Raw genomic sequence first — 16,544 nt, 5'->3', positions numbered from 1 at the left:
TTGTCGGTTATAAAAAATATTTAGTCGCCTCACAAAAAGACAAATTCGTCAAGTAGCTTTGAAGTCCTCTGGCTATGTTGAGGAAGCTCTCGAAATATGTGGCTCAGCTCTCTTTCAGATATTTCTTGAACCAGACTCCCATGTTGAGGAAGCTCTCGAAGTCCGACCGCGGTCTGCAGCCCAAATTAACCCGAACCAAGATGAAGCGACGATGATAAGAATCCCAAAATGGGAGTGGGGATCAGTTTAGTCTGGCTTACATATCGATTTCGTGCGTGTCCTCTGGGAACATGATGGTTTTGACCTCGCCCCCTCTTTCTCTCAGAGTTCTTGCGTACTGAAATGGCCGGTAACAACACGGAAAGAAGGTATATATAAGCAAAAGAGCGTTTTTTTCAAGGAAAAAAAAAGCAGAAGAGCGTTTCATATTTGTTGGTAAGTTTGTTAGATAGATGTAAAATGCTAGAAATATGTCGAACAATGGACGCCCGTACCTGTAGGCCATTGGACATGGGTACCCGGAGATCCGCTCCTCCGAGAAGCATAAGCAAAGGTGCTTTCACCTGCAGAATCAGAATCGATCGAGTTTACCCTAACATGTTTTAATCGTCCCGTTGCTCCAGTTCCGACAACTACAGGGAATCAAGGAATGAAAGGACATACTTTTGAAATATGGGCAATTGGTGATTTCTGGTGGAAGATGCGAAGATGATCAAGTGAAGGTGATTCAGAGGCGAGACGCCTCACTTCAGTCCCGCAGGCCACGGCGTAGCACCAGTCTGGGATGTCTGTGGTGCCAACCATCAGTGACAGGTTACAGACAGGGTTTCGAGCCGCCGCCACGGCAAATCTCTCGGAAGCCTGTAGAGAAAGTAACAAATTAACTACTACAAGTAGAAGAAGAAAAATGCAAGTATCAAGCAGTCAACTGTGCCTCTCATGGTTTCTAGGATGCTCACCTGGCCGATTAAATGGGTTGTCAAGAAGCCACCGTGCGAAATCCCGACAACCGCTACCTTGGATGCATCCACCAGTCCTTCCTTGATCACGTGGTCTAGCGCCGCAAGACAATCTTGGACATCCTGTTCAACACAGTTCAGAAATTTATTTGATTTTGTTGACAAGGACAACCATCAACGACACAAGTGGAGAGTACCCACTCACCTGTGATCCAACCTTCCCAGGGAGTGATTGCAAAGCCTCCTCTCCGTAACCCAGCGTACCTCTTTTTTATTTACACCAAAGCATGAGTGAGAAGATGATGGCACACAAACACCCATTGGTCATCATTTACCAGAATTGCAGAGAAATTTAAAGAGAAAAATACCTGCTTACCTATAATTTACAATAAGCAGGTTAAACCCAAGTGAAGCGAGAAACGCCGATGATTTCGAATAGCTTGATACAGATGTTGAGTGTGGGCCACCATGAAGGATCAAAACAGTTGGTTTCTGTGAACTATCCTCACAGGACACAAAGATGGCCTCAAATGGAAGCCGACCACCTGAGGATAGGAAAAAGTATACATATAATCTAGTGAAGGATGGTATAATAATAGCTCACAACATTTATTTACATTTTTTTTCGAAAAGGGACATTTATTTATTTACATGCTGAAGCAATACCATCGGAGAGTTCATCAGAGGGGTCCGGGACCGGGATTCTGAGTATGCTCAACTTGTGATCAGATAACAAAGCCTTTACCTGCGGCACACAAAAAACGGTGATGCATGTTTGAGTAAATTATTGAGCAAAGAAAATGTGTATAGTACTTAGAAATTTGCAGCAGTCAGCAAGGAACCTTGTCACTGGCTGCTGTCAACGGACTCGTAACTTCGTCCCAAACCCACGCGCAACGGCCATCATGATCCTCTGTTGAAGACGCTTGACAGCCATACCTAATTTGAGGAGGGTCGATGGGACTACTTGACACTATAGTATGGTCAGAAGAGAAACAGATATTGTCAGCACTCAAAATAAGAAGATTATATGGATAAACACACTGCCTCTGATCGCAAGTAGAGTCACCAGAGAGGACATTGTTGCCACTTATTGCAAGGGTGCTCCATGAGTAATCTGAGTCTTGTGGACTTATTCTGGTCACTTCCCCGCTGCCAAATGAAACAAAAAAAAAACATATGAAAAGTGATCCTTTAAGGTCTGGAAAAGGTGCATATTGCCGACAATTTTTATTTATTTACTACCTTAACACATCTATTGACAGTATGACTTCAGTACTTCTCCAAGTAGATGTTAATACCATCGTACAATGATCAGAAAGCCAAGGATCAGACAGCATGGATGAGCAGTATAGACCAGGAAAACATCCATCTTGAGGGCACATTACGACAGGAACCTGGCAAAATTCAAATAATGGTTCATACTTCAAGCGCAGAACATAGTGAGATAAGCAGATTATATATATGGCCATACCACATCAGCCACGCTGAGTTGTTGCTCTGCTTTCCAATCAGAAGGCCAGTTGATTCTGTGCAGTGAATCTGTGGCATTATGTGCTCCAGTATCTACTGCACGTTTGGAAGATAGAAACACCAGGAGTTTTCCATCCTTGCTGTCGACAAAAAACATGAGCCATTCAGTGAACCGTATCGGTTTAAAAAACCAAAAAACATGAGCAGTGCAAGAGTATTGATACAAGCATACCTGAACCGTGGAAATAAAGCGCTGCCCATGCCTGGGGTTAAGTTGATTGCTACTGAAGCAGATACTGATTCACTACCACTGGAAGAACAAAAGGGATGCATCATATTACATAGCAGTTGATAGTTTCTTTCATCTTCCATTTGAACAAAACAGCAGTATGGAGCAGATACTTTAAAAATTCCAGAGTTACGGCATGACCAAACCTAACCGACGCGTTATCCGCATTTGGTTCTTCAAAAGGGGAATGAATTGCATAGAGAGAACATGCCCTGTTAGAACAGTACTTGATGCCGAGTTTTCTAGCGGTGCCCTGAAATCCGTTGTGTTCTAACCAGCCGACGAAGACCAAAAGCTTTTGATGGCCGCTTGAAGACGGCGGAGCCCAAACAACTTGACCAACACTCATTGACTTTGCAACGCCTCTAGCAGCACGTACTTCTCCACTGCATGCACCAAAGATCAATACATGCTTGGTTTAGTAAGGCAGACTGTTAGATCAAGGATTGACAATTGACATGTTCATTAGAAGGTGCTAAGAGAGAGACCTAGCAATATCAAGAACAAACAACGAGGGTCTTCCCTTTCTGGAGTAAGTTTCACCCCAGTCCTCTTCCCAATCTTCCTGTCCTCTCCAGCTATTACAGTCTTCCTCGGAAGAGATTTCCTTTCTGTATCCGGCATCGTTGAAAGCTGGTTTCGGTTGAGGTGGCTGTTCAGTGATGTATGCTATGAAGGTCTCTTCATGGTTCCAGGAAATCCCTTGAAACCTGCAGTACCGACAAACATAATGTCATACGTTACATATATATAGCAGTGAAGCAGAGACTAGAAATGCAGACTTTATGCTGTGCATTTACCACTCATCGGTATAAAGTGGACCATGGATAGACTGATCAACATGTATCTCTTTCTCCACATGTGATTGATTAACAATCTGAAGTCTCGTACGCGAACCTTTCTCCCTGTTCCGCACCACGAGAAGCTTTGACCCCGAAGGGGATGGAACAACAGCCGACACTCTGGTCATTTCAATAGGGAAAGGAGACCAATGGCACTCGAGAGGCATGGTTCCATGTGTCACAATATGGGAATGCAAAATGTATTTCCTCTTGTTGTTCGCCAGCAGATCCGGTTGACTAATGGAGAACATTGCTGTGGATCTGTCTTCTGTAATAATGAAGTGAGGAACGCTTTAATCAGACCAGCTCTGATATAGCTCCTGGTCGAGAAGAACTAGATGATGACTGTGAATGAGGTATGTATATACAGAAATATCAGTCCTACCATTGTTGCTTTTGAAAAGCCAAGCACTTTCAATGCTTGGGACATTGGTGAATTCTTGCATTAACTTAGACTGCGAAGCATACTCTTCAGATGACATTGCATCCATTCCCAACGGATTTTCTTTCTTGAAAGCAGAGTGGGAGGCTTGCATGTCTGACAATAGGGAGACAGTATACTGGGCTAACCTAAATCTGCAATTCAGGCAAATATGTTCAGCACGCGGTACGAAGATCAGGTATATTTTCTTATTGATTGCGCTGACAAGAGAAGAAAATGAGAATCCTCACTTAAAACCTCGGGACGTATATGGTTAGGAATGCAAATGCGTCAGCTGGACGGGCCAATTGACCCGTGCTAGTAAAATTGCTTGACAAAAATTCAAAATTCGATATACAATTAAACTGGGACGGAATTTAAACCAAGTGAAATCACTGGACTTGCATCCCTAACTATGATCTGCAGTTCAAGCACCTAGAAGCACACCATGCAACCAAATGTCATCTCAACTCTTGCATGATCCAAGTTTCAGGTGCAGGCAGCCATGGAAAATTTGGATGCATTAAGATCCCGAGCTAATATAGTTTCAGACACAAACAACAGTAGCTTCACTTGTTCTTCAGTCTTCGCTAATTTCATTGACAGTCAAGACTCAACCCAACAAAATTCAAGAGAAAATATGCTGGATGATCTGAAAAGGAGGACACTGGAAGCTGCTTTGATGCCTAGGTACCTCAAAACACTGAATTAAGGAAAAATGAACTGCTTACCTTACCTAGTAATCTGCTGCTTTTGCAGTGGAGTAGCAATGGCAGGCCCAAGCAAGACTCCCGGCCGGTGAGCTCTAGAATGCCATCAGTACCTTGGAAAGACACCTCCCATCATGCATGTTACCTGATTGCCTTTGAGATAGCAACCTGGCAGCAATCATTTGGTCGGATAGCACCAAGTTCTGTTTCCTTCTCTTTTGTCAGCACGTCACCAAAGTCTTCAAAAGTAACAAAAATAAAAGGAATCTTGATCGTGCATTGCATAGCACCACCAGGCAATAAGACAAAGGGAATCAAACGATAATGTTGCTTCACATGTGCATACACCACTCATGACACCGCCGAACAGCATCTTGCTGTCTTTCTCGACGACAAGTAATTCCGGGCAGAGAGAGGACACAGAGGACAAGATGATAAAGTGCACGGAAACAGCGGCAGCCACCAGAACGGAGGAGGGCGGCAGATGTCATCGTCGGAGTCGGCGGTGGCTTTATTGTGGGCACAGTACGTGTGGCCCGTGTAAGAGCATCTACAACCACAATATACAAATCTAGGCCCCCAAAACGTCCGGGCGTGTGCGCGCTGAACCCCTACTTTTCTTGCCACCCAACCACACCCCTTAAGGCATTGTTCGGTTGCGTGCCAAACCGAGTGGATTGAAGGAGTTTGAGGGGGATTTAAACCTCTTATAAATCAAAATACAAACCAATCCTTGCCAATCCCCTCCAATCCTCTTGGGGAGAGGATTAACCAAACAAGCCCTAAATTATCCTTCCCATTTTGGTCATTTCGACGAGCACGTCATGTGCGACACGGCCGGGGCACGTAGACATAGAGAGCGCGCACAACAGCAGCAGCAGAGCAAGAACGTGCTGCAACACAGCACCCCGGAAGTCCCCGAAAAACGACCGAGCAGATGACCCGCGCTCACCGGAGCAGCCCCGCAGCCGGAAGGGCGTGAACTCGGGCCGGCAGAAACAGAAGACATGACCAACACACGAAAGCAGCGGGACGGGGCGACCTGCAGGGCTAGGCTGCGGGACGCATGCTTCAGACCGGCCGCACGACGCACGGGCTGGTGGTGGAGGTGCGCAGACCAGCCGGGACACGGACACCGACTGGGGACCTGCAGGACTTGGCGCATCGGGCGCCGCTGGGAGAGCCCCGCGGCTGGACGGGGCTTCGGCTCCGGCGAGGATAGGCGGAGGTGCACTGAGGCGGGGCGAGGTGAGGCGGGGGGTCGACACCGGCGAGCTCCGGAGGAAGGGGACGGATGAGATTATTACTCCCTCTGTCCCAGTCCGATAACGCAAGACGTTTTTTTTTTACACTACATTAGTGTCAAAAACCATCTTACATTATAAAACGGAGGGAGTATTTTTTTAAATTATTTTTTCAAGAAATGAAGAGGATGGATATGTGGCGCCGCGCGTCACTCGGAAGCCGCGGGGCTGTTTTTTTTTCACGATAATACGTGTCTCATTAATAAAATATAGATTCAGTTACAAGTCACGTAAAGATCGACGTTACAAAACTGAAAAGATAGAATAATTTTATGCAAAAACTAGCGTCTGTCCTTCTTCATTAAAGAAAATGAGACAGATTATCTCTTCACCCGAGCTCGATGCGGCTTCATCGCCGTACCGAATCCATACGTTGCTCGCGAAACAGTTCCATTGTATACCTAATGTAGGTTTTTGTACATTGTATTACACATTTTAAAAAATGTCATAAACATTTTCTGAAACACTGGAATTTTCCCTTAAAATTCTTCACTTACAAATTTTTAATGTACAAAATACTTTTTTAAGATGATAGAAATAGTTTTTTTTACATAGTATACATCTTTTTGAAAATTTCATAAACACAAATTTGAAACTTGTGAACACTTTTTAAATGTAACATGCAGCTTTTTGAATGTACAATTCTTTTTTGAATTATGCGAACATTTTTTGTACATTGTATAAACGTTTTCCTAAATCCTTATGTACATATTTTTAAATGCGTGACATTTTTTTATGTGTCGAACATATTTTTTGTACACATGATTAACATTTTTCTGTACACATTTTAACATTTTCAAATGCATGATTAACATTTTTAAAAATGTTATGTAAAGTATTTTGTAATATATATTTATAATATTTGGAAATATAAAAACATTTTAAAAATAAAAAAAGAAAAACAAATGACAAAAATATGAATACAAATAGAAGAAAAACAAAAAAGCACATCATGTTAGATGGTGCGGGTTTATTGGGCTGGCCCAACATGTGCTCCCTGCATGTGAGCCCTGCTAGGACTCACAGCGGGCGACACATAGCTGTGCCCCTTGGAGGCGGTTGAGAGTAATGTGGCTGACATATGGGTCTATATGGGTTGGGCTGGCGGGGAGAAGGTGTTCAGACACATCGGGCATCTCCATATTCGTCTTATATATCGGTTAGATTTAGTGAGCTCCGGGCATATAGGGAAAAAGTGAGGGTCCAGTTAGATGTGTTTTTTCTTGTTTTTTGTTTGGGTTATTTGCCTAGAGGTTTAGGGGGGATTTGAAGGGTGTGGTTGTAAGTGCTCTAAGTATAGCAGGTCGCTCATTCTAGATGATATAAGGTTGAACATGCACCAAGCTTACTTGACACCTAGATGTTACCTTTCTTTCTTTCTCTAAAGAAACTTTACATAGGCAAACCATATAGGTATAGAAAAATTTGGATAAGAACCAAACATCCTAGTGAAGTAAGCCCTTACTCATTTTTATCTGGTGGACCCGAATGTCCAGCCGTACTCCTTTAGTCCTTCAACACCGTTACCAAATCTGTCCGGACTGCTTTGAATGTCTAAAATCCCACAGATCGACCCCAAACCAGGGGAGCTCTAGAGAAGTCCAAACGTCCGACTATGACACCTCAAACCCACAAAAAAAGGATGTCCGTGTTGAGAAACCTCATTGTATTTACACCGGCTCACCGGCCTCCTATGTAGTCGCATTCACACTGGCGCGTAATCCGAGAAGCCTACTTTGGCTTTAAAGCCGAATAGCCTCCCCCTCGCACATAAAAAAAACCTACCTCACACACCTCCTCTTTCAAAGCCACTATTGCACACCAAACCTCCATCGTCCACCTCGATGGGCAAGAAGACCGATGCGGAGAAGACCCGTTCACACCTTGTGCAAATGACCACACATTGTGCATGCATTGAGAAGCATAACATGGCTGAACGGCCTGGTCGTATGAACTCGAAAGAGCCCTAACCACCTCATATCCTTGATTAGATCATCCACTTACTTAGAAAAATCCAATTCCTCTTCCTCCTCACCATGCCAATTCATGTCCGCAAAAGCAGTCTTCTAGGTTTGGTTCTGGTCCATAGTAGCACCAGTCTTCTTCGTCCCACCTCCCGGATTGCCTCTCCTACTACTAGAGATGCCCTAATAACCTATATCCTTGAGATAAAGGATCTACTAAGATGCCCTAACAACCTATATCCTTGAGATAAGGGTCTTCTTGAGATGCCCTTATAACCTATATCCTTCAGATATCTTATGGTCAACGGAGATAAATCTCAACACATGTTGAAAGATTATTTTTTTGCTAAAAAATGTTGAAAGAATTTGGTTCCAATAAACGAGAATATTAACAAAATGGTTCTCAAGTTGTATGACTTGACATATACACATGTTTAATCCATGATACTGATTGTTCTATACTATTTCTTTATTTACTAAATTGGTAATTCAGATGATACCAGTTTAGATAGCATCGATGCTCGGTATAGGTGTCGGTGTCAAAACCGGCAGATCTCGGGTAGGGGGTCCCAAACTGTGCGTCTAAGGCTGATGGTAACATGAGGCGGGGGACACAATGTTTACGCAGGTTCGGGCCCTCTCTATGGAGGTAATACCCTACTTCCTGCTTTATTGATCTTGATGAATATGAGTATTACAAGAGTTGATATATACCACGAGATCATAATGACTAAACCCTAGAAGTCTAGCCTATGAGGTTATGATTGTTGTGGCTCAAACCCTAGAAGTCTAAACCCTTCGGTTTATATAGACACCGAAGGGGGCTAGGGTTACACAAAGTCGGTTACAGAGAAAGGAATCTACATATCCGAATCGCCAAGTTTGCCTTCCACGCAAAGGAGAGTCCCATCCAGACACGGGACGAAGTCTTCTATCTTGTATCTTCATAGTCCAATAGTCCGGCCAAAGTATATAGTCCAGCTGTCCGAGGACCCTTTAATCCAGGACTCCCTCAGTAGCCCCTGAACCATGCTTCAATGATGATGAGTCCAGCGCGTAGATTGTCTTTGACATTGCAAGGTGGGTTCCTCCTCCGAATATTCTAACATAGCCTTCCGAACATAGAAATCATGTCCGGCTCTGCAAAACAAGTACCACACACAACCGTAGAGAGTATAATATTTTACGAGTCCAATCCGCTGACAACTTTTCGTAGCATGACATCACGCCACTGCCCGGTCATTATTCGAATCGTTTTTAGCCTGCCGCTCCGTATTTTGAGGTGCGGCTTCATTGGCACGTCTTGTCAAAGCAGAGATCGTGTCCCTTTATCACGGGATTCTCATCAATACGGGCATGGGTAACCCAACCGTGTCATCTGCATGGCGTTTGGGAAATAGGCGAGTTTTAAGGCGAGTGGGGAGGTGCATGACTTTTACTGCCTTTATAAAGGGATAAGGATTCATCCCCTTTCACCCACGCCTTCTCCTTCCTCTGCCCATCCATCCTTGAACTCCAGCGCCCAAGCTCTTGCCTTCTCCGCCCAAAAAAGCACTCCAATCATGCCCGGATCCGGAGCAGGAGGCAAGTGGATGGCCTCCTCCGTCAAAAGAAGAAGGACATTAAGGAGCTCCGGGGAGGCCGGACACCTAGCCAAGGAAATCGCTCACCGACTTCTGGCCAAGGGACAAACCGTCCCCACCCCGGAGCCCCAGGAGAGGGTGGTGTTCGTCACACGCTTCGTCCGCGGGCCGGGATTCCCCCTCCACCCGTTCGTCCGCGGACTGATGCACTACTACGGGCTGGACTTCCATGATTTGGCCCCCAACTCTATCCTCAACATCTCGGCATTTATTGTCGTGTGTGAGGCCTTCCTCCGCGTCCCACCTCACTTCGGCCTATTGCCGAAGACCTTTAATGAGAAGCCGAAGGTGGTGAGCGACCAACAAGCAGAGTGCGGAGGCGCCATGGTGGGCAAGATGCCCAATGTCACCTGGCTCGAAGGCTCCTTTGTGGAGACTGTGAAGGGGTGGCAGTCGGGGTGGTTCTACATCACCGAGCCACGTGACACCAACTGGGCGGCAGCTCCCGCATTCCGATCCGGCGTCCCAATGCGGCTCACCTCCTGGCAAGAGAAGGGCCTGGCCTGGGGTTCTCCTGACGAGCTGACAGGGCTCCAGACGTGTGTCCAGAACATTATAAGCAAGAGAATCAAGCTCATCAATGTAATCCAGGTTATGCTCATCCACCGGATCCTGCCGTGCCAACGACGGACTTGCTATTTGTGGGAGTTCGATCCGGCCAAGCACCAGAAGCTACTAGAGCTCTTTGGCACGACGCACGAAGATATCTGGAAAGTGCTCTTCCAGGCCGGCGAGACACCACCGCCCACGACCGAGGATCGTGGGTGTCGGTGTCAAAACCGGCGGATCTCGGGTAGGGGGTCCTGAACTGTGCGTCTAGGCGGATGGTAACAGGAGACAAGGGACACGATGTTTTACCCAGGTTCGGGCCTCTTGATGGAGGTAAAACCCTACGTCCTGCTTGATTGATATTGATATTGTGGATGTTACAAGAGTGGATCTACCACGAGATCAAGGAGGCTAAACCCGAAAAGCTAGCCTATGGTATGATTGTAATGGTTATTGTTGTGTCCTACGGACTAAAGCCATCCGGTTTATATAGACACCGGAGAGGGCTAGGGTTACATAGAGTCGGTTACAATTGTAGGAGATCTACATATCCGTATGGCCAAGCTTGCCTTCCACGCCAAGGAAAGTCCCATCAGCACACGGGACGAAGTCTTCAATCTTGTCTCTTCATAGTCTTGGAGTCCGGTCGATGATGATAGTCCGGCCGATGATAGTTCGGCCGATGATGGTAATCCGGCTATCCGGACACCCCCTAATCCAGGACTCCCTCAGTAGCTCCTGAACCAGGCTTCAATGACGATGAGTCCGGCGCGCATATTGTTTGGCATTGCAAGGCGGGTTCCTCCTCCGAATAATTCATAGAAGATTGTGAACACCAGGATAGTGTCCGGCTCTGCAAAATAAATTCCACATTCCACCGTAGATAGAATAATATATACACAAGTTCAATCTGCTGACGTTTTTTGTGGCATGTCGCCACACCACTACCAAGCCATTATTTGAATCGTTTTTTACTTTACCACCTCAGTGCATTTAGCGAAGCGGTTTCCTTGGCACGTCTTGTCGAAGCAGAGATCGTGTTCCCCTTATTCCGGGATTCTCATCAATATGGACGTGGGTAACCCAACCGCGCCCGTCGCCACGCCCCCTCTATCGAAGGCGAGTCCCAAACGGTCACGGAGACGGCTCTCGGTATTCTCCCTCTTTATAACGGGACCAAGGCTCATTTCTTTTCTTCAATCCTCCATCGAATCCTCTCCCTGCTCCAAGTTCCAGCACCTAGAGCCCCAGATTCGAGCGCTTCGGACCTTCAACGATGTTCGGTTCCGACCTCCAGGGCCGGTGGATGCCCTCCTCCGTCACGGAGGAGGACGTGCTAAAGCTGCGGGAGGCCAAGTACCTGACTTACGAGATTTCGCACAGGTTGCCCGCCGAAGGGCAGGCCATCCCCACCCCCGAGCCCGGCGAGTATGTTGTTTTTGTATCCCACCTCCGTCGGGGTTTAGGCTTCCCGATGGATCCTTTTGTGAGAGGGCTCATGTTTTACTATGGGTTGGAATTCCACGACTTGGCTCCGGAGTCCATCCTCCATATATCCGCATTTATTGTTGTCTGCGAAGCCTTCCTCCGCGTCACCCCTCACTTCGGCCTGTGGCTGAAGACCTTCAATGTGGCGCCGAAGATGATCGGGGGGCGTCAAGCGGAGTGCGGCGGGGCGGCCGTAAGTAGGAGGGCCGATGCCCCGTGGCCCGCGGGCTCCTTCCAAGAGGAGCTCGGCCTGTGGCAGCAAGAGTGGTTCTATATCACCGTTCCGAGGGGCAGCAGACAAAAGCCGCCGCCCTTATTTCGCCCGGGACCTCCACGACGGTTGATGTCGTGGGTCAACCAAGGGCTCAACTGGGGGCCGTCAAAGGACGTGCCCCTACTGCAGGGCCGGATTCGAGATCTCCAAACGAGGGAGGTTGATATGGTGGTGGTAATGCAGGTCATGCTGATTAGGCGTCTCCTGCCCTGCAAACGCCGCCCTCTCCGGCTGTGGGAGTTTAATCCGGAGGGCCCACGGATTCTTCAATACTTCATGGGTATGACACCCCTGGAGATGTACAAATTATTCTCGGATCACAAGAGGCGCGTTCGGAATTGACTGAGGATGCTGGCCTAAGCTGCAATCGCCCGGATACTCAAGTAAGTAGTTCCAAGTCCCGACATACCGTTTGTTTGCCTTTCGATGATTCGCCTTATGACCAATTTCCTTCTAAACAGGAGTGGATAGCGGAAGCAAAATTGATATGGTGTCCGGCCCCCCTCCCAGAGACCGCGCCGGATTCCGTGCTGGTCCAGATGCTGGAGGTTGCGCCTCCAGAGGAAGGCAAAGGGGAAAATAGAAAAGCTACTCCTCGCCTAAGGAGGATTTTGAAAGAGGGGGGATCGAGAATCCCTCCCTCCAAGGGGAGAAGAGGACCGCCTCCGAGGACCCGGGGGCCAAAGCCCCTAAACGGGGGAAGAAATCTTCGCCAGAGGGTCCTGCGTCCGGGGAGGCCCCGGCCGCACAGTCTCCCTTAAAGAATCAGCCCTCCAACGAGCCGTAAGTAGAAAGAAAGGAATTTTGTAATAAGGGACATCCCTTTTTGTGCTTCTGAGGATAACTAAAGTTTTTACCTTGTAGTTCGGATCTCCATCCTTCGCAAATGAGCTCGTCTTCGGGGGACCTTCGTCCGGAGATGATGGAGAGCGAGACGCCTGCGCCGTCGGATGGGGCGGACGAGCCTGAAGTGTCGTCAAGGAGGGAGCCCCCGGGTTTGGCGAAGCCGGATAGTTCGGTGCCAACTGGTGTACGGCTGAAGGATCTGCTTGAGAAGGCGTCTATCTCAGAAGATCACCACGCATTGATGAGTGTGGTGATTGAAAGGATTTCGTCCGCCGAAGGCGGATTGCATAATGCCGTCAGGAGTTTGCTGGCGGGGTTTGAGGTACGTAAAAATGACACACCTTTTGACAGTTTTGCATGTAAAATGCGCCCTGTATAGATAGTAGCCCCTGAGACTCGGTAGGTTGTCGAAAGCGACAGCATGCCGAGGATCAAAATCGCAGGTTTAAATGTTCGCCGTGCCTATGTAGGTGGCGGGTCGTCCGGGGGCCAGCCGGACTGATGGAGTTGCTGAACTAAAGTGGCAACTCGCCGTTGCGGATGCGGACATCACGCTAGTAAACAGGCGACTTGATGAGTCGCAAGGTAATTGTTTCTTTGCGGTCACTTGGTAAGGGAGCCGAAGTCAGCTCTTTACAACATGTGTGTGAAATGCAGATAGTGCCGCTGCTGTGGAGAGCCTTCGGGCCGAACTTGCTCAAGCCAAGGAGCAGGCCAGAAGGAGTAATGCGGCGGCCTCGAGGGCGGCCGAGGAGTTAGCGGCCGAAAGGGCCGCACACTGCCGAAGCAGGGAAGAGATGGCCGAAAGGGCCGTGAAGTTAAAAGATGCTACCGACCGCAATGAGGCTCTTGGGAAGGAGCGCCTAGCGGGGCAAGAAGACTTGGGGAAGGCCACCGCCGAAGCCAAGGATGCCCGCTCTGCAATGCGGGCTATAAAGGAAGAGCTGCGCCAGGCCGGAGACATTGTATCTGGCAAGCCTTTTCTGCTGCGCCGAAGGTTTACGGATCCAAAGTATGCTCAGCTGGGCCAACTGTGGGGTTCAGAGGACCCTTATATGGACTTAGCAGCGAGTGCAGCGGATGGCGTAGTGCATTTTCGAAGCCAGAAGGATCACAAGACGGAAGAGCTGTTTTGGTCTCAATTCCATAGTCCGGAGCGTTCACTTCCGCTGACCGACCGTTTGGCCGAGTGGGCTGAGCTAAATAGGTTGTCCGGGCTTGCCATGACGGATATCGTGACCCATGTCTGGCCGGATAGGCCCAAGCCGAAGAGTTACTTTGGCTTATTGCAGCAATTTCTTGGGGCGGTGCCGCATATCAAGGCGATGAAGCGGTCGGCCTGCATAGAGGGTGCGCGGATGGCACTCGCCCGTGTGAAGACATATTGGACAGAGATGGATGCCACCGCTGTTGCGACCCCGGGTTCGGACGATAGCCAGTTACCCGCCGAGCACTATTTTGGCGAAGTGTTGCGTGGTGCTCGTGTAATAGAGTCGCAGTGTTCAAAAAATGTTATGTTCAAATGAATGTTTTATGTTGTAAAACAATATTTATGATGTAAGCGCCTTTTATACTTGTGCGTTCAAGTAGTAGAATATCTCCTGTGGGGCCGTTTATGTATACGTGTGTATAACCTGAAAGATGGCAGTCGTCGGCTTCAGCCCCCACGCACAAGGTGCGGGGGTGTTCGCAAAGATAGCGCTTTTTCACACTTAATCCGACGTCTCGGTCCTGTAAAGGAGGTGGTAGCGTAGCAAACGAGGCAACCGGACTATAATGCTTTATCACTTTCACTTAGCCGTGGCAGTTCGAGGGTGGGGCTACGATATAGCCCCTGGGGGCATCGCGCTGTCCAAATTTGGGGCGCGTATGTGCCTGGCCGAGAAACGGCCCTTCGTCAAAGCGGAGGAATTCTAAACATTGCCTTGGTCGATCGAGTGGTTGAACAGTCTCTCGCTGTATCATGACAGTCAGTTTTCGGCTTTCTCTACTGAGGTGCTCGCTCAGCCGAACTGGGGCACAATCGCAGTAGTTCTCCTGGTGCCGCGTTAGCCGATGATACCGAACGTAAGGCAGCAAAACACAGGAGCCGAGCAAACCCAACATTTGACCAAAGACATGATTCGGAGCTGATGCATATAAGGCCTAACTCGAGACGCCGAACACTCCTGAAGGTGTTCGGTCTTTATAATGACGGGCAGAACAATGCCCTAAGCCCCTTGTGTCCAGGTACGGGCAAGTTCCTCTGGCGCGGCCGATGCCAAAACGCCAGCCTCCACTCTGGTTATAATGAGAAACCAGAGGATTATAGCAACAAGAGACAGTAAGAAAGGTTTACGTAGGGTCTTAGTCTAAAAGAATCCTTGAAACGGGTCCCTACTGCATGTCTGCGCCTGTGTCTCCATTGTGCCGTATCCTGGACGGGTGTGCACGTTGTTCATCTGTAAAAAGAGAGGAACTTAGTTTGAAAAGAAATCGTGCGAAAAAGTACATAAAAAATTGAAATATAAATTTAGAAAGCTGAGCCTATGCTAGCTCATTATAGCTTATATACACAAACCCTTGTGAAGGGGTGTGCGGCTAGGTAGCCCGTAGCTTATTTATTCCGGACCCGTTTAGCCGTGTCCGGGGTCTTAGATGACCTTTTAATGAAATGATGCCGCGTGGACCGGGAATTTTAAGCGTAAGAGACGCATAATGTGGTATTGTGTTAAAGCGGACGAAAGCTTCAAGTCCCAGTAGTGCTTGATAGCTACTTTTGAATGGGGCGACATGAAAGGTTCGCTTTTCTCGTCGGAAGTTGTCAGGTGACCCGAATACAACTTCTAGTAATAATGAACCTGTGCACCTGGCGTAAGGGCCTGGCGCCAGTCCTTTGAAGGAAGTGCGGCTATGTCTAATTGTAGTAGGGTCTATCCCCAACTTGCGGATTGTGTTCGGATATAGCAGGTTTAAGTCACTGCCGCCGTCCATCAGAACTTGCGTAAATTGCAGTCCGTCTATTATGGGATCCAATATCAGAGCAGTCCATCCTGCGTTCCGAATACTTCTGGAATAATCCAGATGGTCGAAAGTGATTGGTTTTGACATCCAATCTCGGTGTTCCGCTGGGGTGGACCGTGCGACACTTGTCTTAGCGAGTGTCGTGTTGGTTTTCCGTACTATCACATGAAGTGAGTTTACTATTTTGATTTCTTGTGGGAAAGTCTTCTGACTTCCGGTGCTCTGCTGGTGGGGTTCGTCATCGTCCTCGCTTGGCGCATCGAGCCCCTTGTGTTCGGCGTTGAGTCTGCCGGACTGTTTAAAAACCCAACAATTTTGGTTGGTATGGTTTGCAGGCCTTCCGGAGGTACTGTGGATTTGACATATCCGATCCAAAATTTTGTTTAAGTTGGATAGCTCGTCACTGTTGTCCTTAAGAGGCAGTGTTTTATTGTTTGGCCGCGAGCTTTTGAATCCGGCGTTGATCGCCGTGCTCTTTGGGCTTTTCTCTTTATTCCGGCGCTGGTCTTTCCTGCGCCGTGATTTTCCGTTTCCATCTCTGATCTCAGATGTACTCGGGTCACTGGTGCTGCATCTTGCTAGCCAACTGTCTTCTCCTGCGCAAAAGCGCGTCATGAGGCCTGTTAGCGCGGCCATTGTTCTTGGCTTCTCTTGGCCGAGGTGTCTGGCGAGCCATTCGTCTCGGACGTTGTGTTTGAAAGCTGCTAAGGCTTCCGCGTCCGGGTTGTTGAGTTATATGACTTAGATCGTCTGCATCCGGAGGGCGGACATAAGTCCCT

The 16,544-nt window shown here is 48.0% G+C and overlaps 1 protein-coding gene across 6 annotated transcripts; it reads right to left on the bottom strand.

Annotated features, from left to right (window-relative positions):
* Positions 1-4,979, bottom strand: LOC123135638 (acylamino-acid-releasing enzyme 2). Of its 6 annotated transcripts, none has more exons than XM_044554794.1 (18): positions 4,721-4,979; positions 3,949-4,139; positions 3,522-3,831; positions 3,210-3,431; positions 2,835-3,107; positions 2,665-2,742; positions 2,434-2,572; positions 2,205-2,356; positions 2,029-2,111; positions 1,802-1,932; positions 1,611-1,704; positions 1,336-1,504; positions 1,165-1,225; positions 960-1,082; positions 664-861; positions 495-563; positions 261-337; positions 1-173 (listed from the first exon to the last, which is right to left on the bottom strand). In XM_044554794.1, exons 2-18 carry the CDS (start codon positions 4,097-4,099, stop codon positions 104-106), a joined length of 2,400 nt encoding a protein of 799 aa, XP_044410729.1. In that variant the 5' UTR covers positions 4,100-4,139; positions 4,721-4,979; the 3' UTR covers positions 1-103. The 6 variants fall into 6 exon arrangements, with proteins under 6 accessions (XP_044410729.1, XP_044410731.1, XP_044410732.1 ...); XM_044554796.1 differs by having other exon boundaries at positions 7-173; positions 1,626-1,704; XM_044554797.1 differs by having other exon boundaries at positions 7-173; positions 2,868-3,107.
* Between the last annotated feature and the right edge of the window lie 11,565 nt (positions 4,980-16,544).

The sequence above is a fragment of the Triticum aestivum genome, chromosome 6B, assembly GCF_018294505.1.
Source record: "Triticum aestivum cultivar Chinese Spring chromosome 6B, IWGSC CS RefSeq v2.1, whole genome shotgun sequence".
Taxonomy (NCBI): Eukaryota; Viridiplantae; Streptophyta; class Magnoliopsida; order Poales; family Poaceae; genus Triticum; species Triticum aestivum.
The sequence above is the reverse complement of the archived record's forward strand: the minus strand, read 5'-3'. Positions and strand labels throughout refer to the sequence as shown.